The 24,742-nt window shown below is 59.0% G+C and overlaps 2 protein-coding genes across 2 annotated transcripts in view; both read right to left on the reverse strand.

Moving 5' to 3' along the window:
- Positions 1–11: 11 nt before the first annotated feature.
- Positions 12–19,717, reverse strand: EPHX3 (epoxide hydrolase 3). The gene is made up of 8 exons (XM_053968306.1): positions 19,679–19,717; positions 15,018–15,281; positions 13,067–13,152; positions 11,835–12,133; positions 10,837–10,940; positions 9,593–9,741; positions 4,208–4,495; positions 12–455 (listed from the first exon to the last, which is right to left on the reverse strand). Exons 2-8 carry the CDS (start codon positions 15,261–15,263, stop codon positions 353–355), a joined length of 1,275 nt encoding a protein of 424 aa, XP_053824281.1. The 5' UTR covers positions 15,264–15,281; positions 19,679–19,717; the 3' UTR covers positions 12–352.
- Positions 19,718–22,953: 3,236 nt separating this feature from the next.
- Positions 22,954–24,742, reverse strand: part of BRD4 (bromodomain containing 4) — a 56,612-nt gene continuing 54,823 nt past the window's right edge. The window contains exons 21-22 of the mRNA XM_053968269.1: positions 24,452–24,689; positions 22,954–23,096 (exon numbers count right to left, since the gene is read on the reverse strand). Of these exons, the coding sequence (XP_053824244.1) occupies positions 23,028–23,096; positions 24,452–24,689 (307 nt within the window). The 3' untranslated portion in view covers positions 22,954–23,027. The remainder of the gene's footprint in view (positions 23,097–24,451; positions 24,690–24,742) is intronic.

Consider the following 24,742-nt stretch of genomic DNA (forward strand, 5'->3'; position numbering starts at 1 on the left):
AGCCAGCGCAGTGTCACTTGACAGCTTTATTGTGCGGGGTGGCCTCATGTCAGCGTCACCGCGGTGTCACCGGTGTCACTGGGTGTCACCGCAGTGTCACTCAGTGTCCCAGGTGTCACTCAGTGTTCCCGGGTGTCACTTGGTGCCACTGTGGCGTCCCGGGTGCCACTTGGTTCCTCAGGCGTCACTCGGTGTCACTGTGGTGTCACCGCGGTGTCATTCAGTGTTCCCGGGTGTCACTCGCTGTCCCCGTCGCTGTCCCCGGTGTCCCTCGCTGTCCCCGTTGCTGTCACTCGCTGTCCCCGGTGTCCCTCGCTGTCCCCGTTGCTGTCACTCGCTGTCCCCGTTGCTGTCACTCGCTGTCCCCGTCGCTGTCCCCGCGCCGCCGTCGCAGCCGTTGCTGCCGCAGCCGCAGGCGCCGCTCGCGCTCAAACTCCTTCATGCGCATCACGTAGCTGGGGACGGCGGCACCGAGTGTCACCGAGTGTCACCGGGTGTCACCGAGTGTCACCGGGTGTCACCACCGTGGCACCAAGTGTCACCGAGTGTCACCAGTGTGTCACCATGTAACTGTGTGTCACCATGTCACTGTTTCACCACCACGTCCTGGTGTGTCACCATGTGTCACCATGTAACGCTGTGTCACCGTGTCACCACCATGTCACCGTGTGTCACCATGTGTCACCATGTAACTGTGTGTCACCGTGTCACCACCATGTCACCGTGTGTCACCACATCACCTTGTGTCACGGTGTCGCCGTGTCTCACCATGTCACCACCGTGTCATTGTGTCATGACCGTGTCACCATGTCACTGTGTGTCACCACGTCACGTCTCACCACCATGTCCCCATGTCACTCTGTCACTGTGTGTCGTCATGTCACCACCGTGTCACCACGTGTCACCATGTGACCACCTGTCACTGTGTCACCACGTCACCATGGGGCACTGTGTCACCGTGTGTCACCGTGTCACTGTGTGTCACCACTGTGTCACCACGATGTCACTGTGTCACCACGTGTCACCATGTCACTGTGTCACCGTGTGTTACCATGTCACTCTCATCACCATGTCACCACGTCACTGTGTCACCATGTGTCACCGTGTCACCCTGTCACTGTGTCACCATGTGACCATGTCATTGTGTCACCGTGTCACCATGGCCACCGCGGGAACACAGGCGGGTGGGGGTGGCACTGCGGTGGCCCTGTGTCCCCAAGCCTGTCCCACGCGCCCCATGTCCCCGTCACCCCCAGACACGTCCCTGCTGTCCCTGTGTCCTGCTCCTGGTGCTGGCACCCAGCCGTGTCCCCCATGTCCCCAATGTCCCTTACCCCTGGTGCTGGCAGCTGTCCCGTGTCCCCCCCATCCCCATGATGTTCCCACAATGTCCCCACGTCCCCGTCCCTTACTCCTGGTGCTGGCAGCTGTCCCAGCCGTGTCCCCCAATGCCCCCCACCATGTCCCCAATGTCCCCATGTCCCTGTCCCTTACCCCTGGTGCTGGCAGCTGTCCCAGCCGTGTCCCCCAATGCCCCCCACGATGTCCCCCTGATGTCCCCATGTCCCTGTCCCTTACCCCTGGTGCTGGCAGCTGTCCCAGCTGTGGTGCAGACACGTCCCCAATGTCCCCAGTGTCCCTCCCCATGATGTCCCCATGTCCTACGGATGGTGCTGGCAGCTGTCCCAGCCATGTCCCCCCGTGTCCCCCCATGTCCCCAATGTCCCCATGATGTCCCCATGTCCCTTACTCGTGGTGCTGGCAGCTGTCCCAGGCGTGGCAGCCCCAGGGCACGGGGAAGTTGTCCCAGCCGTGTCCCCACACTGTCCCCATGTCCCCGTGTCCCTTACTCGCGGTGCTGGCAGCTGTCCCGTGTCCCCCAGTGCCCCCCATGATGTCCCCGTGATGCCCCCACGTCCCCATCCCGTACTCCTCGTGCTGGCAGCTGTCCCAGCCGTGTCTCCCCACACTGTCCCCATGTCCCCACACTGTCCCCGTGTCCCCATGTCCTTACTCCTCGTGCTGGCAGCTGTCCCAGCTGTGTCTCCCCACGCTATCCCCGTGCTGTCCCCATGTCCCCATGTCCCCATGTCCCCAATGTCCCCATGATGTCCCCATGTCCTTACTCCTGGTGCTGGCAGCTGTCCCAGGCGTGGCGCAGCGCGTGGCAGCCCCATGGCACGGGGAAGTTGTGTCCCCCTGTGCTGTCCCCATGTCCCCAATGTCCCCAATGTCCCCATGATGTCCCCTGTCCTTACTCCTGGTGCTGGCAGCTGTCCCAGGCGTGGCGCAGCGCGTGGCAGCCCCATGGCACGGGGAAGTTGTGTCCCCCTGTGCTGTCCCCATGTCCCCGTGCTGTCCCCATGTCCCTGTGCTGTCCCCATGTCCCCAATGTCCCCATGATGTCCCCATGTCCTTACTCCTGGTGCTGGCAGCTGTCCCAGGCGTGGCGCAGCGCGTGGCAGCCCCATGGCACGGGGAAGTTGTCGCGCTGGCAGCGCAGCAGCCGCAGCAGGTGGTGCCCGCAGAAATCCCGCTGCTCCAGCGGCACGCGGCCCTGCGCCAGCTGCGCCGCCGAGGCCACCATGGCTGTCACCAAAAGGGACACGGGGGACACTCAGGGACACTCACGGACACGGGGGACACTCAGGGACACTCAGGGACACTCAGGGACACGCAGCCCTGCGCCAGCTGCGCCGCCGAGGCCACCATGGCTGTGACACAGGGACAGGGACACTCAGGGACACTCAGGGACACGGGGGACACTCAGGGACACTCGGGGACACGGGGGACACTCAGGGACACGGGGGACACAGGGGACAGTCAGGGACAGGGGGGACAGAGGGGACACTCAGGGACACTCACGGACACGGGGGACACTCAGGGACACGCGGCCCTGCGCCAGCTGCGCCGCCGAGGCCACCATGGCTGTGACACAGGGACAGGGACACTCAGGGACACAGGGGACACTCAGGGACACTCAGGGACACGGGGGACAGAGGGGACACTCAGGGACACTCACGGACACGGGGGACACTCAGGGACACGCGGCCCTGCGCCAGCTGCGCCGCCGAGGCCACCATGGCTGTGACACAGGGACAGGGACACTCAGGGACACAGGGGACACTCAGGGACACTCAGGGACACGGGGGACAGAGGGGACACTCAGGGACACTCACGGACACGGGGGACACTCAGGGACACGCGGCCCTGCGCCAGCTGCGCCGCCGAGGCCACCATGGCTGTCACCAAAAGGGACACGGGGGACACTCAGGGACACGGGGGACACTCAGGGATACAGGGGACACTCAGGGACACTCAGGGACAGGGGGGACAGGGGGGACACGGGGGACAGAGGGGACAGTCAGGGACATGGGGGACACAGGGGACAGAAAGGACACAGACACTTGGGGACACTCAGGGACAGAGGGGACACTCGGGGACACTCAGGGACAGGGGGGACACGGGGGACAGAGGGGACAGTCAGGGACAAAGGGGACACTCAGGGACAGAGGGGACACTCAGGGACACTCAGGGACACTCAGGGACAGAAGGGACACTCAGGGACACTCAGGGACACTCAGGGACAGGGGGGACACTCGCGGACAAAGGGGACACTCAGGGACAAAGGGGACACTCAGGGACAGAAGGGACACTCGCGGACACTCGGGACGCTCAGCACCCACCCGGGCATGGGGACAAACAGCGCGGACAGGGTGTGACAGCGCGGGGACAGCGACACACGGGTGGCACCTGGGGACACGGGGGGGACACGGGGGGGACACGGCGGGGACACGGGGGGGACACGGGGGGGACACGGGAGGGACACGGGAGGGACACGGGAGGGACACGGGAGGGGACACGGGAGGGACACGGGAGGGACACGGGAGGGGACACGGGAGGGGACACGGGGGGGACACGGGAGGGGACACGGGAGGGACACGGGAGGGACACGGGAGGGGACACGGGGGGGACACGGGGGGGACACGGGAGGGGACACGGGAGGGACACGGGAGGGACACGGGAGGGGACACGGGAGGTGGCACCGGCAATCACAGGCGGGAGGGGGGGGCGCGCCGGGAGGTCACCGGGGTCACGCGAGGGCGGGGACACCCAAAGCCACCGCGCCCCCCCCCCACCACCGTGTCCCCTTCCCGCTGTCCCCGTGTCCCCTCCCGGTGTCCCCTCCCGGCGTCCCCGCACTGACAGCGCGGCTGGCGGAGCGGCATGCCCAGGTCGGCGGGGAAGGACGGCATGTGCAGCGGGTCGGGCTCGGCCTCGGCGTCCCACAGGTAGCGCCGGCCCAGGTGAGCGCCCATGGCGGCGGCACCGGGCCCGCGGCAGCACCGGCAGCGGGCCTGGCGCTAATGGCGGCGGCGGCGGAAGCGGAAACGCCGAGCGCCGGAAGCGGAAGTGGCGGGGCGGTGGAGGAGAGACGCGGCTGCGCGGCGCCCCCTGGCGGTCGGGAGGACCACGGAGCATCACCGAAAAAACCCTAAAAAATCCCCCAAAAACAAACAAAAATACACAAAAACCGCCAAAAAACCCCAACCCCCCCCCCCTCAAAAATCCCCCAAAAAACTAACTCCCCCAAAACCCTAAAAAAGCCCCAAAAACAAACAAAAATACACAAAAACCGCCAAAAAAACCCCCCCCCCCCCTCAAAAATCCCCCAAAAAACTAACTCCCCCAAAACCCTAAAAAAGCCCCAAAAACAAACAAAAATACACAAAAACCGCCAAAAAACCCCAACCCCCACCTCAAAAATCCCCCAAAAAAGCCCCAAAAAAAACCAAACAAACCACAAAAAACCAGCCAAAAACCCAAAAAAATCTCCCCAAACCCCCCCAAAAAACTAACCCCCCCAAAACCCTAAAAAGGCCCCAAAAAACAAACAAAAACACACAAAAAAAGCCAGAAACCGCCCAAATCCCCCAAAAAACTAAACCCCCACAAAACTCCCCAAACCACATAAAAACCGCCAAAAAACAAGAAAAAAAAAACCAACAACAAAAACCAAACAAAAAACCTAAAAAGCCCCAAAACCCACAAAAAAAAAAAAAACACACACACAAAAAAAGAAAACAAACAAACAAACAAACAAACAAAACCCAAAAAAGGCCACCAAAAAACTCCAAAAAAAACCCAAAACTCCAAAAGACCCCTTAAAACAAAACCAAACCCTAAAAATGCCCCAAAAAACAAAACCAAAAAAAACCCAAAAAGTCCCAAACCCAAAAAAACACCCTAAAAGAACCCCCAAAACACCTCAAATAAAAACCCTCAAAAACCCCCCAAAAAACCCCAAATGCCCCCAGAAACTCCCCCGGCCGCGGCCACCGCGATGTCCCCAAGGCCACTGCGATGTCCCCACGGCCACCGCGATGTCCCCAAGGCCACCGCGATGTCCCCACGGCCACTGCGATGTCCCCAAGGCCACTGTGATGTCCCCACGGCCACTGCGATGTCCCCACGGCCACTGCGATGTCCCCAAGGCCACCACGATGTCCCCACGGGGGTGGCAGATGTCCCCAAGGCCACCACGATGTCCCCAAGGCCACTGTGATGTCCCCACGGGGGTGGCAGATGTCCCCACGGCCACCGCGATGTCCCCAAGGCCACCACGATGTCCCCACGGCCACTGCGATGTCCCCACGGGGGTGGCAGATGTCCCCAAGGCCACCGTGATGTCCCCACGGCCACTGTGATGTCCCCACGGGGGTGGCAGATGTCCCCACGGCCACTGCGATGTCCCCACGGCCACTGCGATGTCCCCAAGGCCACCACGATGTCCCCAAGGCCACTGTGATGTCCCCAAGGCCACTGCGATGTCCCCAAGGCCACCACGATGTCCCCAAGGCCACTGTGATGTCCCCAAGGCCACCACGATGTCCCCAAGGCCACTGCGATGTCCCCCAAGGCCACCACGATGTCCCCAAGGCCACTGTGATGTCCCCACGGCCACCGCGATGTCCCCACGGGGGTGGCAGATGTCCCCACGGGGCTCCGAGGGACACGGGGACACGCTGGGGACACAAAGCCACCCCAAAATGTCCCCAGGCAAAGAAGAGACGAGGCCACGGGAGGGACAAAGACGGTTTATGGTGACACGAGTGTCCCCAAGGGCCACCGCGGGGACAGGGCCACAGGGGAGGGACACGGGGCAGCTCCAGTGTCCCCAAAAGCCACCTTGGGGACACAAGAAAGGGACAAAAAGCAGCTCCAATGTCCCCAAGGGCCATCTTGGGGACAGCAACGAGGGACACAGAGCGGCTCCGATGTCCCCAAAGGCCACCTCAGGGACAGAGGGGAGGGACACAGAGTGGCTCCGATGTCCCCAGGGGCCACCTTGGGGACACAAACGAGGGACAAAAAGCAGCCCTGATGTCCCCAAGGGCCACCACGGGGACAAGAACGAGGGACATGGAGCAGCTCCAGTGTCCCCATGGGCCACCTCGGGGACAAGAACAGGGACACGGGGCAGCTCTGATGTCCCCAAAGGCCACCTCGGGGACACAGGGGAGGGACACAGAGTGGCTCCGATGTCCCCAAAGGCCACCTCGGGGACACAAACAAGGGACAAAAAGCAGCTCTGATGTCCCCAAGGGCCACCTCGGGGACAGGGACACAGGGGAGGGACACGGAGCAGCTCCGATGTCCCCAGGGGCCACCTCGGGGACACAAACGAGGGACACGGAGCAGCTCTGATGTCCCCAGGGGCCACCTCGGGGACACAAACGAGGGACACGGAGCAGCTCTGATGTCCCCAGGGGCCACCTCGGGGACACAAACGAGGGACACGGAGCAGCTCTGATGTCCCCAAGGGCCACCTCGGGGACATGGCCCAGGCCACAGCGGATGTCACCCATGGCTCAGGGCCCTCCAGGCTCTTGTCACATGTGGTGACACCGGACGAGGCCCCGAGGGAGGCGACAACGTCCCTGGCGGCCTCGTCACACACGGTGGCACGGGGCAGGGACACCACGGAGGACATTCCAGATGTTGGGGTCCCCATCACCCTCCAGGGTCCCCACCCCCATCCAGATGTTGGGGTCCCAACCAGGATCCTCCCAGTATTGGGGGGTCCTCCCCATCCAGATGTTGGGGTTGTCACCCAGATTTCAACATCCCCACCCAGATTTTGGGGTCCCCACCCTGACCTTGGTGTCCCCGCCCAGATGTTGGGGTCCCCACCCTGACCTTGGTGTCCCCGCCCAGATGTTGGGGTCCTCACCCTGACCTTGGTGTCCCCGCCCAGATGTTGGGGTCCCCATTCCAGATGTTGGGGTCCCAACTGGGTTCCTCCCAATATTGGGGGGTCCCCCCCATCCAGATGTTGGGGTTGTCACCCTGACTTCGAACTCCCCGTTCCAGATGTTGGAGTTCCCCACCTTGACCTTTGGTACCCCTGCCCAGATGTCGAGGTCCCCCATTCCAGATGTTGGGGTCCCCAACCCTGACTCTGGGGGTCCCCATTCCAGATGTTGGGGTCCCCAACCCTGACTTTGGGGGTCCCCATTCCAGATGTCGGGGTCCCCCCACCCTGACCTTGGTGTCCCCGCCCAGATGTTGGGGGTCCCATCACCCACCGAGGTCCTCCCATTCCAGATGTTGGGGTCGTCAGCCAGGTTTCAACGCCCCCATTCCAGATGTTGGGACCCCCCCCCCCCCCCCAAACCCCGCCCTTCCCCCTCCCCGCCCCCATCCTGGGCGTGGCTACGACCCCTCCTCGGCCCCTCCCCCAAGAAACTCTCCAATCAGCTTGGCCAGGAGGTGTGGCCTCTCCTCGGGCAGCCAATGGGAGGCGCCGGGCAGGAGGCGGAGCCGGGCGGAGGGGCGGAGCCAGCGCAGGTGGGCGGGGCCAAGGCGCGGGTCCAGGAAGGCGTCGCGGGAGCCCCAGAGCAGCAGCGTGGGGGGAGGGGGCGGCTCCCGCGGGATGGGCGTGGCCCTGCGCGGGGGGAGGGGACACGGGCACGGGTCACCGGGGGACACCTGGGGACACCTGGGGGACACGGGGACAGGTCACCGGGGGACACCTGGGGACACCTGGGGGACACGGGGACACCTGGGACACCTGGGGACACCTGGGGGACACGGGGACAGGTCACCGGGGGACACCTGGGACACCTGGGACACCTGGGACACCTGGGGACACCTGGGGACACCTGGGGACACCTGGGACACGGGGACACCTGGGGGACACGGGGACAGGTCACCTGGGGACACCTGGGACACCTGGGGGACACCTGGGGACATCAGGGACACCTGGGGACACGGGCACGGGTCACCTGGGGACACCTGGGGACACCTGGGGACACCTGGGGACACCTGGGACACCTGGGGGACACCTGGGGACACCTGGGACACGGGGACACCTGGGACACCTGGGGGACACCTGGGGACACCTGGGACACGGGGACACCTGGGGACATCTGGGGACACCTGGGGGACACTGCAGGGACACCTGGGGACACCTGGGGACACCTGGGGGACACGGGGACAGGTCACCTGGGGACACCTGGGACACTGGGACACCTGGGGACACCTGGGACACCTGGGGACACCTGGGGACATCAAGGACACCTGGGGACACCTGGGGGACACTGCAGGGACACCTGGGGACACCTGGGGACACCTGGGGACATCAGGGACACCTGGGAACATGGGGACACTGGCACAGGTCATCTGTGGACATCAGGGACACCTGGGGACACCTGGGGACAGCTGGGGACACCTGGGGACACATGGGGACACATGGGGACACATGGGGACACCTGGGGGACACTGCAGGGACACCTGGGGACATCAGGGACACCTGGGGACACCTGGGACACCTGGGACACCTGGGGACACCTGGGGACACCTGGGGACACCTGGGACACCTGGGACACCTGGGGACACCTGGGGACACGGGGACATCCCAAACCCAACTGGGATCATCCCAAACCCAACTGGGAACATCCCAAACCCAACTGGGAACATCCAAAACCCAACTGGGAACATCCAAAACCCAACTGGGAACATCTGAAACCCAACTGGGAACATCCCAAATCCAACTGGGAACATCCCAAACCCAACTGGGAACATCCAAAACCCAACTGGGAACATCCCAAACCCAACTGGGATCATCCCAAACCCAACTGGGAACATCAAAACCCAACTGGGAACATCCCAAACCCAACTGGGAACATCAAAACCCAACTGGGAACATCCCAAACCCAACTGGGAACATCAAAACCCAACTGGGAACATCCTAAACCCAACTGGGAACATCCCAAACCCAACTGGGAACATCCCCAACCCAACTGGGATCATCCCAAACCCAACTGGGAACATCCCAAACCCAACTGGGACCATCCCAAACCCAACTGGGATCATCCCAAACCCAACTGGGAAAATCCTAAACCCAACTGGGAACATCCCAAACCCAACTGGGAACATCCCCAACCCAACTGGGATCATCCCAAACCCAACTGGGATCATCCCAAACCCAACTGGGATCATCCCAAACCCAACTGGGAACATCCCAAACCCAACTGGGAACATCAAAACCCAACTGGGAGCACCCAATCCCCCCCCGGGCCCCACCCACCGGAAGAGGTTGCGGTAGTAATGGATGGGGGGGCTGAGCCCCCCGGGCTGGGAGAGGCCGAACAGGTACGAGTCCAGCTCCTGCTCCGAGAGCCGCCACGCCGGGTCCTGGATGCCCGTCTGGGCACTGGTCAGGAACGTCCTCACCAGCTGTGGGGACACCGAGGGGGGACCCCGAAAATTAGGGACAAATTAGGGGCTGGGTGTTGCCAAAACTCGCAAAACTCGGGAGAAAATGGGGGAAATGGGGGTTAGGTGGTACCAAATCCCCAAAAATTTGGGATGAAATGGGGGAAATGGGGGTTGGGGGTGCCAGGAGCCTAAAAATTGAGGAGACCGAGGGGGGACAAGGGGCTGGGTGGCTCCAGGACCCCAAAAATTAGGGACAAAATGGTGGCTGAGTGGCGCCAAACCCCCAAAAAGTGAGGACAAAATGGGGGAAATTAGGGCTGGGTAGCACCAAACCCCCCAAAATTTGGGATAAGCTGGGCGAAATGGGGGTTGGGGGTGCCAGGACCCCAAAATCTGGGGAGACCGAGGGGGACATGGGGCTGGGGGGTGCCAGGACCCCAAAAATTTGGGGACAAAATGGGGAAAGTGATGACAAAATGGAGGGCACGAGGTCTGGGTGGTGCCACCAACCCCCTGATGGTGGTGCCACCAACCAAACTGGGGACAAAATGGAGGACACGAGGTCTGGGTGACCTCAACCCCCAAAAACTGGGGACAAACTGGGGGGAAATGGGGGCTGGGTGGTGCCAGACCCCCAAAATTTGGAACAAAGAGCTCTGGGTGACACCAAAGCCCCAAAACTGGGGACAAAGAGGGGGACACGAGGTCTGGGTGGTGCCACCACCCCCCAGAATTGAGGACAAAGAGGGGACATCGCTTTGGGGTTGGGCGTCGCCCCTTTGGGGGCTTCTTGAGGAGCTCCTTGGGGTGGGAGGTGGCACTGAGGGGACACGGAGGGGACAGGGAGGGGACAGAGGGGACAGGGAAGGGACAGAGGGGACAGAGGGGACAGGGAGGGGACAGAGGGGACAGGGAAGGGACAGAGGGGACAGAGGGGACAGGGAGGGGACAGAGGGGACAGGGAAGGGACAGAGGGGACAGGGAAGGGACAGAGGGGACAGAGGGGACAGAGGGGACAGAGGGGACAGAGGGGACAGGGAGGGGACAGAGGGGACAGGGAAGGGACAGAGGGGACAGGGAGGGGACAGAGGGGACAGAGGGGACAGGGCTGACCTGGAAGTCGGCCAGGGACAGGAGCAGCTCGGGCAGCCAGGGCAGCTGGAACAGGAACATGTAACAGGAACGGAGCAGCTGCGACGGGTGACGGGCCGTGAAAGCTGGGGACAGGGACAGGGATGGGGACAGGGACAGGGACAGGGACAGGGACATGGGACGTGGGACGTGTCCTCACTGTGGGGACAGCCACAGGGACAGGGACAGGGACAGGGACATGGGACATGGGACGTGGGACGTGTCCTCACTGTGGGGACACACACAGGGATGGGGACAGGGACAGGGACATGGGACATGGGACATGGGACAGGGACAGGGACATGGGACATGTCCTCACTGTGGGGACAGCCACAGGGACAGGGACAGGGACATGGGACGTGTCCCCACCATGGGGACAGGGACATGGGACAGGGACAGGACAGGGACAGGGATATGGGACGTGTCCTCACTGTGGGGACAGCCACAAGGACAGGGACAGAGACAGGGACAGGGACATGGGATGTGTCCCCACCATGGGGACAAGGATGGGGACAGGACCGCCATGGGGTCAGGGACAGGGACAGGGCCACCACGGGGCCACCACAGGGTCACACACAGGGGGACAGGGCCACCACAGTGTCCCCAATGTCCCCAACATCCCCAACATGCCCAATGTCCCCAGTGTCCCCAATGTCCCCAGTGTCCCCAGCATTCCCGATGTCCCCAATGTTCCCAATGTCCTGCAGTGTCCCCAACATCCCCCATGTCCCCAGTGTCCCCAGTGTCCCCGTTGTCCCCAGTGTCCCCAGTGTCCCCAATGTCCCCAGTGTCCCCAGTGTCCCCAATGTCCCCAGCACCCCCAGTGTCCCCAATGTCCCCAGTGTCCCCAATGTCCCCAGTGTCCCCAGTGTCCCCCAATGTCCCCAGTGTCCCCAGTGTCCCCAATGTCCCCAGCACCCCCAGTGTCCCCAGTGTCCCCAATGTCCCCAGTGTCCCCAATGTCCCCAGTGTCCTGTCACCTGCCATGACACCCCGCTGGGGCGCGTCCATCACCACCAGCTTCTCCACCAGCTGGGGGTGGCTCGAGGCCACCTCCCAGGCCAGGACCCCGCCCCAGTCGTGTCCCACCAGGACGCAGCGCGGCGTCCCCGCCGGCGTCCCCAGGGCCTCGATGACGTCGCGGATGTCCCCGCGCAGCAGCTCCAGCCGGTAGCTGTCCCTCCCCGGTGGCTTCTCCGAGTCCCCGTAGCCGCGGAGGTCCAGGGCCACCACCCGGAAGCGGGCGCTGAACTCCTGCAGCAGGTGACGCCAGCAGAACCTGGGGACAGCGGGACAGCGGTGGCACCGCGGGGACAGACCGACGGCCAGGAGCAGGGGGGACACGGGGACCCCTGGGGACACCTGGGGGACACCTTGGGGACACTTGGGGACACCTTGGGGACACCTGGGGACACCTTGGGGACACCTGGGGGACATGGGGACAGGAGCAGGGGGGACATGGGGACACTTGGGGACCCTTGGGGACACTTGGGAACACCTGGGGTCACCTTGGAGACCCCTGGGGACGTTGGGGGGGACACCTGGGGACATCTGGGGGACACCCAGGGACACCTGGGGGACACCTGGTGACACCACGGGAGATCTGAGGACACCTGGGGACACTTGGGGACACTTGGGGACATTGGGGGAACCCTTGGGGACACTTGGGGACACCTTGGGGACACTTGGGGACACCTGGGGTCACCTTGGAGACCCCTGGGGACGTTGGGGGGGACACCTGGGGACATCTGGGGGACACCTGGGGACATCTGGGGGACACCTGGTGACACCACGGGAGATCTGGGGACACCTGGGGACACTTGGGGGCCCTTGGGGCCCCTTGGGGACATTGGAGGGACACTTGGGGACCCTTGGGGACACCTTGGGGAGCCTTGGGGACACCTGGGGACCCTTGTGGACACCTGGGGACACCTGGGGACACTTGGGGACCCTTGGAGACCCTTGGGGACACCTTGGGGACACCTGGGGACAGCTGGGGACACCTGGGGACACCTTGGGGACACCTGGGGACACTTGGGGGCCCTTGGGGACACCTGGGGACACCTGGGGACACCTGGGGGACACCTGGGGACACCTTGGGGACACCTGGGGACACTTGGGGGCCCTTGGGGACACCTGGGGACACCTGGGGACACCTGGGGGACACCTGGGGACACCTTGGGGACACCTGGGGACACCTGGGGACACGCACCAGTTCTGGGGGAAGCCGTGGAGCAGCAGCATCAGGGGGGCACCGGGGGGACCCCGAGTGACGTAGTGGAGACGCAGCCCCGAGCCCTGGGGACACCGGGGGTGACAAAGGGGACATGGGGACACCTGGGGACACCTGGGGACACCTGGGGACACCTGGGGGACACCTGGGGACACCTGGGGACACCTGGGGGACACCCCCAAATCAGCCCCTCCCCCCGCAGGGACCCCGGATCTGTCACAGGAGGAGCCACCGCTGTTGTCACCGCTGGGGATGTCCCCAGAGCCACCCCAGAATCGCCCGAATTCACCCCAAATTCACCCAGGACCCCCAGAATCGCCCGAATTCACCCCAAATTCACCCAGGACCCCCAGAATCGCCCGAATTCACCCCAAATTCATCCAGGACCCCCAGAATCGCCCGAATTCACCCCAAATTCACCCAGGACCCCCAGAATCGCCCGAATTCACCCCAAATTCACCCAGGACCCCCAGAATCGCCCGAATTCACCCCAAATTCACCCAGGACCCCCAGAATCGACCGAACTCACCCCAAATTCACCCAGGACCCCCAGAATCGACCGAACTCACCCCAAATTCACCCAGGACCCCCAGAATCACCCGAATTCACCCCAAATTCACCCAGGACCCCCTGAAATCGCCCGAACTCACCCCAAATTCACCCAGGACCCCCAGAATCGTCCGAATTCACCCCAAATTCACCCAGGACCCCCTGAAATCGCCCAAATTCACCCCAAATTCACCCAGGACCCCCTGAAATCGCCCGAATTCACCCCAAATTCACCCAGGACCCCCTGAAATCACCCGAATTCACCCCAAATTCACCCAGGACGCCCTGAAATCGCCCGAATTCACCCCAAATTCATCCAGGACCCCCTGAAATCACCCGAATTCACCCCAAATTCACCCAGGATGCCCTGAAATCGCCCGAATTCACCCCAAATTCATCCAGGACCCCCTGAAATCGCCCGAATTCACCCCAAATTCACCCAGGACCCCCTGAAATCACCCAAATTCACCCCAAATTCAACCCAAAGATCCCAAAATCCCCCACAAAGCCCCCCAGAATCCCCCCAAATCTACCCCAAAATCCCTCAAAATCCCCCAAAACTCCCCCTGGATCCCCCCCCAACCACCCCAGGACCCCCCAAATCCCCCAGGACCCCCCAAAACCTCCCCAAAATCCCCCAAAACCCCACCAGGACCCCCGAAAGCCCCCAGGACCCCCTAAAACCTCCTCAAAATCGCCCAAAACCTCCCTAAAACCTCTCCCAGGACCCCCCAAATTCCCCTAGGACTCCCAAAAACCTCCCTAAAATCCCCCAAATCTCCCCCAAAACCCTCCCAGGACCCTCAAAATCCCCCTAGGACCCGCCAAACCTCCCTAAAACCTCCTCCAGGACCCACCAAAACCCCCCAGGACCCCCCAAAACCCCCCAGGACCCTCCAAAAGCTCCCCGAACCCCCCCAGGACCCCCCAAAACCCCCCAAATCCCCCTAGGACCCCCCAAAACCTCCCCAAACCCCCCCAGGACCCCCCAAATCCCCCCAGGACCCCCCAAACCTCCCTAAAACCTCCCCCAGGACCCACCAAATTCCCCCAGGAACCTCAAAAACCTCCCGAACCCCCCCAGGACCCCCCAGGGCCCCCGAAAACCTCCCCAAAATTCCCCAAATCCCCCAGGACCCCCCAAATCCCCCTAGGCCCCCCCAAAACCTCCCTAAAACCTCCCCAGGACCTACCAAATTCCCCCAGGACCCTCCCAAAACCCCCAGGAGCCCCGAAAACCTCCCCAAAATCCCCCAAAACCCCCCAGGACCCCCGAAAACCTCCCCAAAACCCCCCCAGGACCCCCCTAACCCCCCCAGGACCCCCCCAGGACCCCCCCAAATCCCCCCAGGACCCCCCAAATCCCCCCGAACCCCCGAACCTGCAGCCGCAGGTGCCGGTGCTCCCCGAAGGTGCCATCGGCCAGCCCGGCCGGGGCCGTGTCCCTGCGCTGTCCCCGCAGCGTCGCGCGGGGCCCGCGGCGCAGCAGCAGCGCCACCCCCCAGAGGCCAAAGGCCACCCCCGAGGCCACCGCGGCCACCGCCAGCCCCCCCCGGGCCAGCAGCCCCCGCAGGGCCAGCAGGAGCCGCGTGGGGGCCAGCAGGAGGGACAGGAGGCGCCGCGGCATGGGGACACCTGGGGTCACCTGGGGACACCTGGGGACACCTGGGGACACCTGGGGGGACACAGGGACAGGGATGTGGGGACACCTGGGGTCACCTGGGGACACCTGGGGACACCTGGGGACACCTGGGGGGACACAGGGACAGGGATGTGGGGACACCTGGGGTCACCTGGGGACACCTGGGGGGACACAGGGACAGGGACGTGGGGACACCTGGGGGCACCTGGGGACACCTGGGGACACCTGGGGGGACAGAGGGACAGGGATGTGGGGACACCTGGGGACACCTGGGGACACCTGGGGGGACACAGGGACAGGGACGTGGGGACACCTGGGGGCACCTGGGGACACCTGGGGACACCTGGGAGGACAGAGGGACAGGGATGTGGGGACACCTGGGGGCACCTGGGGGGACACAGGGACAGGGACGTGGGGACACCTGGGGGCACCTGGGGACACCTGGGGACACCTGGGGGGACACAGGGACAGGGACATGGGGACACCTGGGGACACCTGGGGACACCTGGGGACACCTGGGGGGACACAGGGACAGGGATGTGGGGACACCTGGGGTCACCTGGGGACACCTGGGGGGACACAGGGACAGGGACGTGGGGACACCTGGGGGCACCTGGGGACACCTGGGGACACCTGGGGGGACACAGGGACAGGGATGTGGGGACACCTGGGGACACCTGGGGACACGTGGGGGGACACAGGGACAGGGACATGGGGACATCTGGGGACACCTGGGGACACCTGGGGACAGTGGGGGACACCTGGGGGGACACTGGGACAGGGACGTGGGGACAGCCGGGGATACAGGGACAGGGCGTGGGGACACTTGGGGACACCTCGGGGGACACTGCGGGGACACCTGGGTGTCCCATCCCCACGGTGTCCCCTACCACAGGGTGGCCTTGTCACTAATGTCCCATGTCCCCATGGTGTCCCAAACCCAGGGTGGCCCTGTCCCCAGGGTGGCCCTGTCCCCAGGGTGTCCCCACAGCCCCCGCAGTGTCCCCATTGCCCTTAAAGTCCCCTCAGTGTCCCCATTGTCCCCAAAGTCCCCACATTGTCCCCAAAGCCCCTGCAGTGTCCCCATGGCCCCCGCAGTGTCCCCATTGTCCCCAAAGCCCCCTGGGTGTCTCCAAAGTCCCCTCAGTGTCCTCAAAGCCCCCACAGTGTCCCCACCTTGTCCCCATTGTCCCCACATTGTCCCCACGGCCTCCACAGTGTCCTCATTGTCCCCAAAGTCCCCACACTGTCCCCAAAGCCCCTGCAGTGTCCCTACAGTGTCCCCACCTTGTCCCCATTGTCCCCACATTGTCCCCACGGCCTCCACAGTGTCCTCATTGTCCCCAAAGTCCCCACACTGTCCCCAAAGCCCCTGCAGTGTCCCCACTGTCCCCACTGTCCCCACCTTGTCCCCATTGTCCCCAAAGCCCCCTCAGTGTCCCCACTGTCCCCACTGTCCCCACCTTGTCCCCACGGCCTCCGCGGTGCCGTTCCCGGGATGTCACCACCTGTCCCAATTCCCGGGTGGCACCGCCCGGGTGGCACCGTCAGGGGTGTCACCACCCCCAGGATGTCACCATTCCTTGGATGTCACCACCCCCAGGATGTCACCATTCCTTGGATGCCACCACCCTCTGGGTGTCACCATTCCTTGGATGCCACCACCCTCTGGGTGTCACCATCCCCAGGGTGGCAACGCCAGCGGTGTCACCACCTCCAGGTTGGCACCACTCCTTGGATGTCACCATCCCCTGGGTGTCACCATCCCCTGGGTGTCCCCATCCCCTGGGTGGCACCGTCAGGGGTGGCACCACCCCCAGGGTGGCACCACACCACAGGATGTCACCATTCCTTGGATGTCACCACCCCCTGGGTGTCACCATTCCGTGGGTGTCACCATCCCCAGGGTGTCACCATCCCCAGGGTGTCACCATCTTCTGGGTGTCCCCATCCCAGAGTGGCACCCTCAGGGGTGTCACCATTCCTTGGATGTCACCACCCCCTGGGTGTCACCATTGTCTGGGTGTCCCCATCCCCAGGGTGGCACCGTCAGGGGTGTCACCACCCCCAAGGCGTCACCATTCAGTGGATGTCACCACCCCCTGGGTGTCACCATCCCCTGGGTGTCCCCATCCCCTGGGTGGCACCGTCAGGGGTGGCACCACCCCCAGGGTGGCACCACACCACAGGATGTCACCATTCCTTGGATGTCACCACCCCCTAGGTGTCCCCATCTTCTGGATGTCCCCATCCCCAAGGTGGCACCGTCAGGGGTGTCACCACCCCCAGGATGTCACCATTCCTTGGATGTCACCACCCCCAAGGTGTCACCATTCCTTGGATGTCACCACCCCCTGGGTGTCACCATTCCGTGGGTGTCACCATCCCCAGGGTGTCACCATCCCCAGGGTGTCCCCATCCCAGAGTGGCACCCTCAGGGGTGTCACCATTCCTTGGATGTCACCACCCCCTGGGTGTCACCATTGTCTGGGTGTCCCCATCCCCAAGGTGGCACTGTCAGGGGTGTCACCACCTCCAGGGTGCCACCACCCCCAAGGTGTCACCATTCCTTGGATGTCACCACCCTCTGAGTGTCACCATTCCGTGGATGTCACCATCCCCAGGGTGTCACCATCTTCTGGGTGTCCCCATCCCAGAGTGGCACCGTCAGGAGTGTCACCATTCCTTGGATGTCACCACCCCCTGGGTGTCACCATCCCCTGGGTGTCCCCATCCCCAAGGTGGCACCGTCAGGGGTGGCACCACCTCCAGGGTGGCACCACACCACAGGATGTCACCATTCCTTGGATGTCACCAGTGTCTAAGTGTCACCATGCTGTGGATGTCACCATCCCCAGGGTGTCACCATCCCCAGGGTGGCACCATCTTCTGGATGTCCCCATCCCCAGAGTGGCACCCTCAGGGGTGTCACCATTCCTTGGATGTCACCACCCCCAAGGTGTCCTCATCTTCTGGATGTCCCCATCCCCAGGGTGGCACCGTCAGGGGTGTCACCACCTTCAAGGTGTCACCATTCCTTGGATGTCACCACCCTCTGAGTGTCACCATGCTGTGGATGTCACCATCCCCAGGGTGTCACCATCTTCTGGGTGTCCCCATCCCAGAGTGGCACCGTCAGGAGTGTCACCATTCCTTGGATGTCACCACCCCCAAGGTGTCCCCATCTTCTGGATGTCCCCATCCCCAGGGTGGCACCGTCAGGGGTGTCACCACCCCCAAGGTGTCACCATTCCTTGGATGTCACCACCCCCTGGGTGTCACCATCCCCAGGGTGTCACCACCCTGTGAATGTCACCACCCCCGGTATGTCACCATCTTTTGGGTGTCACCATCCCCAGGATGTCACAGTCAGGGGTGCCACCACCCCCAGGATGTCACCACCCCCTGGGTGTCCCCATTCCTTGGATGTCACCGTCCCCTGGGTGTCCCCACCCCCAGGGTGGCACCGCCACAGCCCTGAGGTGCCACAGCAGAGGGTGGGGACACTCAGGGGTGGCCTTGTCACCATGTCCCTGTCACCCCGGGGGTGTCACGACATCGGGGTGTCCCTGTCACCGTGTCCCCGTCACCATGTCCCTGTCACCGGGGTGTCCCTGTCCCCAGGGGGTGTCACGATATCGGGGTGTCCCTGTCACTGGGGTCTCTGTCATGGTGTCCTTGTCACCAGGGGGGTGTCACGACATTGGGATGGCCCTGTCCCCAAGGGTGTCCTTGTCACAGTGTGTCACGACATTGGGGTGTCCCCGTCACCGGCGTGTCCCTGTCACCATGAAGTGTCACGACATTGGGGTGGCCCTGTCACCGTGTCCCTGTCACCATGTCACTGTCACCAGGGTGTCACTGTCACCCAGAGAGTGTCACGACATTGGGGTGTCCCTGTCACGGTGTCCCTGTCACCAGGGGGGTGTCACGACATTGGGGTGGCCCTGTCACGGTGTCCCTGTCACCAGGGGGGTGTCACGACATTGGGGTGTCCCTGTCACCGGCGTGTCCCTGTTCCCAGGGCGGTGTCACGACACTGAGGTGTCCCTGTCCTTGGGGTGTCCCTGTCGTGGTGTCCTTGTCACGAGGTGTCACGACACGGGGGCGTCCCTGTCACAGGGGAGGTGTCCCTGTCCCTAGTGCTGGTGTCACGACATTGGGGTGCCCCCGTCCCTGTCCCCGCCCGGCGCTGTCGCGACATTGGGCTGTCCTTGTCCCCCGCGCGGGGCTGTCCCAATCCCGCCTGTGTCGCGACTCCCCGGCCGTGTCCCAGCCCCGGCGTGTCCCCGTCCCCGCCAGCCCCGCCTCTATCGCGACACTGCGCTGTCCCCGCCGCGCCCGGGGCTGTCCCCGCCGCTCTGTCGCGACAGCGCGGGGCTCCCGCCGCCATCACCGACCTGTCGCGACCGGGGGGGCTGCGCTGGCCCCGGGGGGGTTTTTCTGTCGCCTCTGTCGCGATCGCGGCGCTGTCGCCGCCCCCTCCCCCCCCCTTCCGCCTCCAACCGCGCCGGCCCCGCCCCCGAGCGCTGATTGGACAGCGGGGAAAGGGGCGGAGCCTCGTAGGACCAGCCAATAACAACGCGAGGGGCGTGGCCTGGAACACCCAAAGGGGGCGGAGCCCATGGGGCGGATTTGGGGCTTTTTTTTTTTTTTTTTTTTTTTTTTTTTTCCTTTTTTTTCAACTTTTTGTGGCGTTTTTTGACTTTTCCCCGATTTTCCTTTTTAGTTTTCACCTTTTTTGTCGCTTTCGCGTCTTTTGGGCGCCTTTTATCCCCCCAGTTTTATTTTTTCCCCAATTTTGACCTTTGTTTTTCTGTTTTTTTGAACTTTTTTTTCCCCCTTCCCTGTTCCATTTTCCTCTCCTTTTTAATACATTTTGGCCGTTTTTAACTCTTCTTTTTGGCCTTTTCTTACTTATTCTATTTCCCCCCCCGATTTTCCTCTTTTTTCCCCCCTTTCTTCCTTTCTACAAATCTAAAATTTCAAAATCCAATCGAAATTTAAATGGAAATCTCAAATTCGTAACGATTTTAAATTCAATTATTTCAACTTGAAAAATTCAATCTCAATCCAAATTTCGATTTCTGTCGACTCTGACTTAAAAATTCCCAAACTTTGCCTTTTAAAAGTTCAATTTTTGTCCAGTTCAGGTCAAATTTTGACTTTTTAAAACTGGGAGGGGGGAAAATTAAATTTCAAATTTTCAAATGTCAGAAATTTCAACTTTTTAAAAATCCCAATTTCTGTCGATTTCCACTGAAATTGTCCGAACTTGAACTTCCATTTCCACTTCAAATCTTGCAAATTTGATTTTCCGAATTCCAATTTCCGCCAATTTCCACGCAAACCTTCGAAAATCGAATTTACGAACCCAAATTTGTCAATTTCCACTTAAACCTTCAAAATTTGGATTTTAACACATCCCCCCCAATTTCTGTCGATTTCCACTTAAATTTCCAATTTCTGGGAATTTCAATTCCCTTCAAATTCCCGTTTTAATGGAAATATTTTCAATTTTAATTCCGATTTTTTTTCCTTTCCTTCCCCTTTTTCTTTTCCCCTTCCCCTCCCCTTAAATTTTTGGGGATTTTTGGGATAAAAACGGGGCGGAAAAACCCAAAAATTCCGTTGTGTTTTTTTTTTTTTTTTTTTTTTTGTGTTTTTTTTTTTGGTGTTTTTTATACAAAACCAAACTCGCAGCGTTTTTTATTCCACGATCGGCGAAACCCCGGCGCGGGAATTCCGGGGGAAAAAAAAAAACAACCTCGGGATTGGCACCGACGGGGACCCCAACCCAAATAAAATTAATTAATTATTAATAATTAATAAAAACCCCGGGGGGGGAGGGGAAACGGGGAGAATTCCCGGGATTTTGGGCAAAAAGGGATCGAGAGAAAATAAAAAAATGTGAATTAAAAATGGGGAAAAAAATGGGAATTATTAAAAAAAAAAATAAATTCCGGGCGCGGCGGCGATTTTGGGGGGAAAGGGGGAGGGGAGGGAGGGGAAAGGGGAGAAATTAAAAAAAAAATCAGGAATTTATAAAAAATGGGGGAAAAATGGGAGGGAAAAGGGAATTTTGAAGGAAGAAATTGAAATTTCAAAAGGGAAAAGAGAGAGAATTAAAAAGGAATTGAAAGGGAAAATAAAAATTAAATTAAAGGGAAAAAAAAGATTTTAAAAGGGAAAAAAAGTGGGGGGAAAAGTGGAAATCGGGGAAGATGAAAAAAGGGAAGGATGGAAGGAGGGAAGAATAAAAAAAAAGGGAAAAATTGGGGGGAAAAGGGAAAAAATGGGGGAAAAGGGAAAAAAAAGGGAAAATTAGAAATAAAAAGGGGAAAATAAAGGAAAAAAAGAAGAATAAACAAGGAAAAAACCACAAAAAATCAGGGAAAAGTGGAAAAAAATTGAGGGAAAAAAGTGAAAAACATTGAGGAAAAAAATAGGAAAAATTGAGGAAAAGATGGAAAAAATCAGGAAAAAAAAAGAAAACTTGAGGAAAAACTTGAAGAAAAAATTGAGGGGAAAAAAGAAAAGAATTGAGGAAAGAACTGAAAAAATTGAGGGAAAAATGAAAAAAATCAGGAAAAAATGGAAAAAAAATTCAGGAAAAATAGAAAAAAAATCAAGAAAAAGCGGGAAAAAAATTCAGGGGAAATAGAAAGATGACAGGAAAAAATGGAAAAATTTGAGGAAAAGTTTGAAAGAAAAAGCTGGAAAAAAATGGAAAAAAATTCAGGAAAACAGAAAAAAAATCAGGAATAAAGTGAAAAAATCAGGGAAAAATGGGAAAAAAAATCAGAAAAAAAATTGAAAAAAATCAGGAAAAAAACTGAAAAAAATCAGGGAAAAATGGGAAAAAAAATCAGGAAAAAAAATTGAAAAAAATTAGGAAAAATCAGGAAAAAAACTTAAAAAAATCAGGGAAAAATGGGAAAGAACTTGAAAAAAGCAGAGGGAAAAAAGGGAAATTTTTGGAAAGGCAGAAAATGAAAAAAGGAGGTGGGAAAAGAGGGAAAATTCCAGGGAAAATGGGGAAAAGGCGAAGGGGGGGGAAGTCCCTGAGGCCGCGGGTGGGGGAGGGGCCGCGCCCCTCCCCCCATCACCCCTCCCCCCCCGAATCCCTCCCCCCAAAAAAAGCCCCAAATCCGCCCCGATCCAGCCCAAAAAATCGGGAATTTTCTCCCAAATTTTTCGCCGCCGCCGCCGCCCGAAAAAAGCCAAACTGAAAAAAAAAAAAAATCCCCAAAATTCCAAAATCTGTGAAAAAAACCCAAAAAAACAAACCCAAAAAATTCCAAATTCCAATGAAAATCCCAGGAATTCCCAGGAATTCTGGTGTTTTTTTTTTTTTTTTTTGTCGTTTTTTTTGGTTTTGGTGTGAAAAAAAGGGAAAAAAGGGGAAAAAAAAAGTGGAATTCCGGGGTAAGGCAGCCCCGCCCCCGCTCCCATTCCCGAATTTTTTCCAATATTTAACGGAGAGTCCGAACTTTGTATTTTTTTTTCTTTTTTTTTGTTGTTTTTTTTTGGTGGGATTTTTGGCCAGGAAAAAAAAGGGGGGGGGGAAAGAGCGAAAAAGAAAAAAAAAAAAAAAAAAAAAAAAAAAGGAGTTTTTTTTCTTTTTTTTTTTGTTTTTTTTTTTTTTGATATTTTTCCACTTTTTTTTTTTTTCCGGGTTTTTTTTTTTTTTTTCTTTTGTATTTTTTTTTTGGGAAAGAGTCAAATTCCCGGCCGGAATCGCCTCTCCTAGAAAAGATTCTCCTCGAAAATGGCCAGGAGGTCGCTCTGGAAATTCATGTCGATCGTCGCCGCCATCTGCAAAAAAAACCGGCAAAAATTGGGAAAAAAATCCAGGACAATTTTCCCCCAATTTTTTTGGTCATTTTGGTTTTTTTTTTGGGGTCATTTCTGGCTTTTTTTGTGTCATTTCTGGCTTTTTTTTGGCTTTTTTTTTTTTGTAATTTTTGTTTTTTTTTTTTTTTCTTTTTGGGATAGAATTCCCACAATTCCCATTTTAAGGAATTCTGGAATTCCTGGGATTTTGTTTTTTTCAGCATTCCCAGGAATTTTTGGGGATCGTTTTCCAGGAATATTCCCACGATTTCCCCACATTTTTGGGATTTTTTAGGGGAACACCCCGATGATTTTAACCCATTTTTTGGGAATATCCCAACGACTTCCCCCCATTTTTGGGGACCCCTTTTGGGGATTTTTTTACAAACATCCCTCTGGTTTTAACCCATTTTTGGGATTTTTTTGGGAGCACCCCAATAATTTTAACCCATTTTTTGGGAACACCCCGCTGATCTCCCCCCATTTTTTGGGATTTTTTGGGGACACCCTGATGATTTTAACCCATTTTTGGGGACCCATTTTGGGGATTTTTTTGCAAACATCCCTCTGATTTTAACCCATTTTTGGGGACCTTTTTTGGGATTTTTTTTGGGACACCCCGATAATTTTAACCCATTTTGGGAACACCCCAATGATTTTAACCCATTTTTATGGGAAAACCCCTCTGATTTTAACCCATTTTTGGGGACCCATTTTGGGATTTTTTTGGCAACACCCCTCTGACTTTAACCCATTTTTGGGAACCCATTTTTGGGATTTTTTTGGGAACACCCCTCTGATTTTCCCTCATTTCTGGGGACCCCTTTTGGGGATTTTTTTGGGAGCACCCCAATGATTTTAACCCATTTTTTGGGGCCACCCCCACTGATCTCCCCCCATTTTTGGGGACCCTTCTGGGGTTATTTTGGGATCACCCACTCTGATTTCCCCCCATTTCTGGGGACCCCTTTTGGGGATTTTTTGGGAAGACCCCTCTGATTTTAACCCATTTTTGGGGACCCATTTTTGGGATTTTTTGGGGAACACCCCGATGACTTTAACCCATTTTTTGGGATTTTTTTGGGAACACCCCTCTGACTTTAACCCATTTTTTGGGTTTTTTTTGGGAACACCCCTCTGACTTTAACCCATTTTTGGGGATTTTTTTGGGAACACCCCATGATTTTAACCCATTTTTGGGGATTTTTTTGGGAACACCCCTCTGACTTTAACCCATTTTTTGGGGCCACCCCCGCTGACCTCCCCCCATTTTTGGGGACCCCTTTTGGGGTTATTTTGGGGACGCCCCCCCCCCATGCCTTTAACCCTTTCCTCACCGCTTCCCGGCGCCTCCTCTCCTGCTCCCTCTTCCGGGCCATCTCCCGCTGCTGGTCCAGCATGGCCTGAGAGCCGGGCGGGGCCGGCGGCTGCGGCGCCGCCGACGCCGCCGAAACCGGCACCGGCACCGGCACCGCGCCCGCGCCCGGCCCCGGCGGCTGCTGCTGCTCCTGGCGCCGCCGCACCTCCTCGTGCACCCGCCGCGCCTGCTCCAGGGCGTCCTCGTCCTCCCGGCTCCTGCAGTGACCAGAGTGACCATGAGTGACCACTGAATGACCACAGTGACCACT

This window comes from Vidua chalybeata, chromosome 33 (assembly GCF_026979565.1).
Source record: "Vidua chalybeata isolate OUT-0048 chromosome 33, bVidCha1 merged haplotype, whole genome shotgun sequence".
NCBI classification, from domain to species: Eukaryota; Metazoa; Chordata; class Aves; order Passeriformes; family Viduidae; genus Vidua; species Vidua chalybeata.

Coding starts and splice junctions, on each gene's coding strand:
- EPHX3 (XM_053968306.1), bottom strand. CDS start 15,263: ATGCCGCGGCGCCTCCTGTCCCTCCTGCTGGCCCCCACGCGGCTCCTG. Junction 4,496..9,592: donor TACTACCGCAACCTCTTCCG/GTGGGTGGGGCC, acceptor GGGATTTTTTAG/GGTTTTTTCGGTGATGCTCC. Junction 456..4,207: donor GCCGCTCCGCCAGCCGCGCT/GTCAGTGCGGGG, acceptor CGCCGTCCCCAG/CTACGTGATGCGCATGAAGG.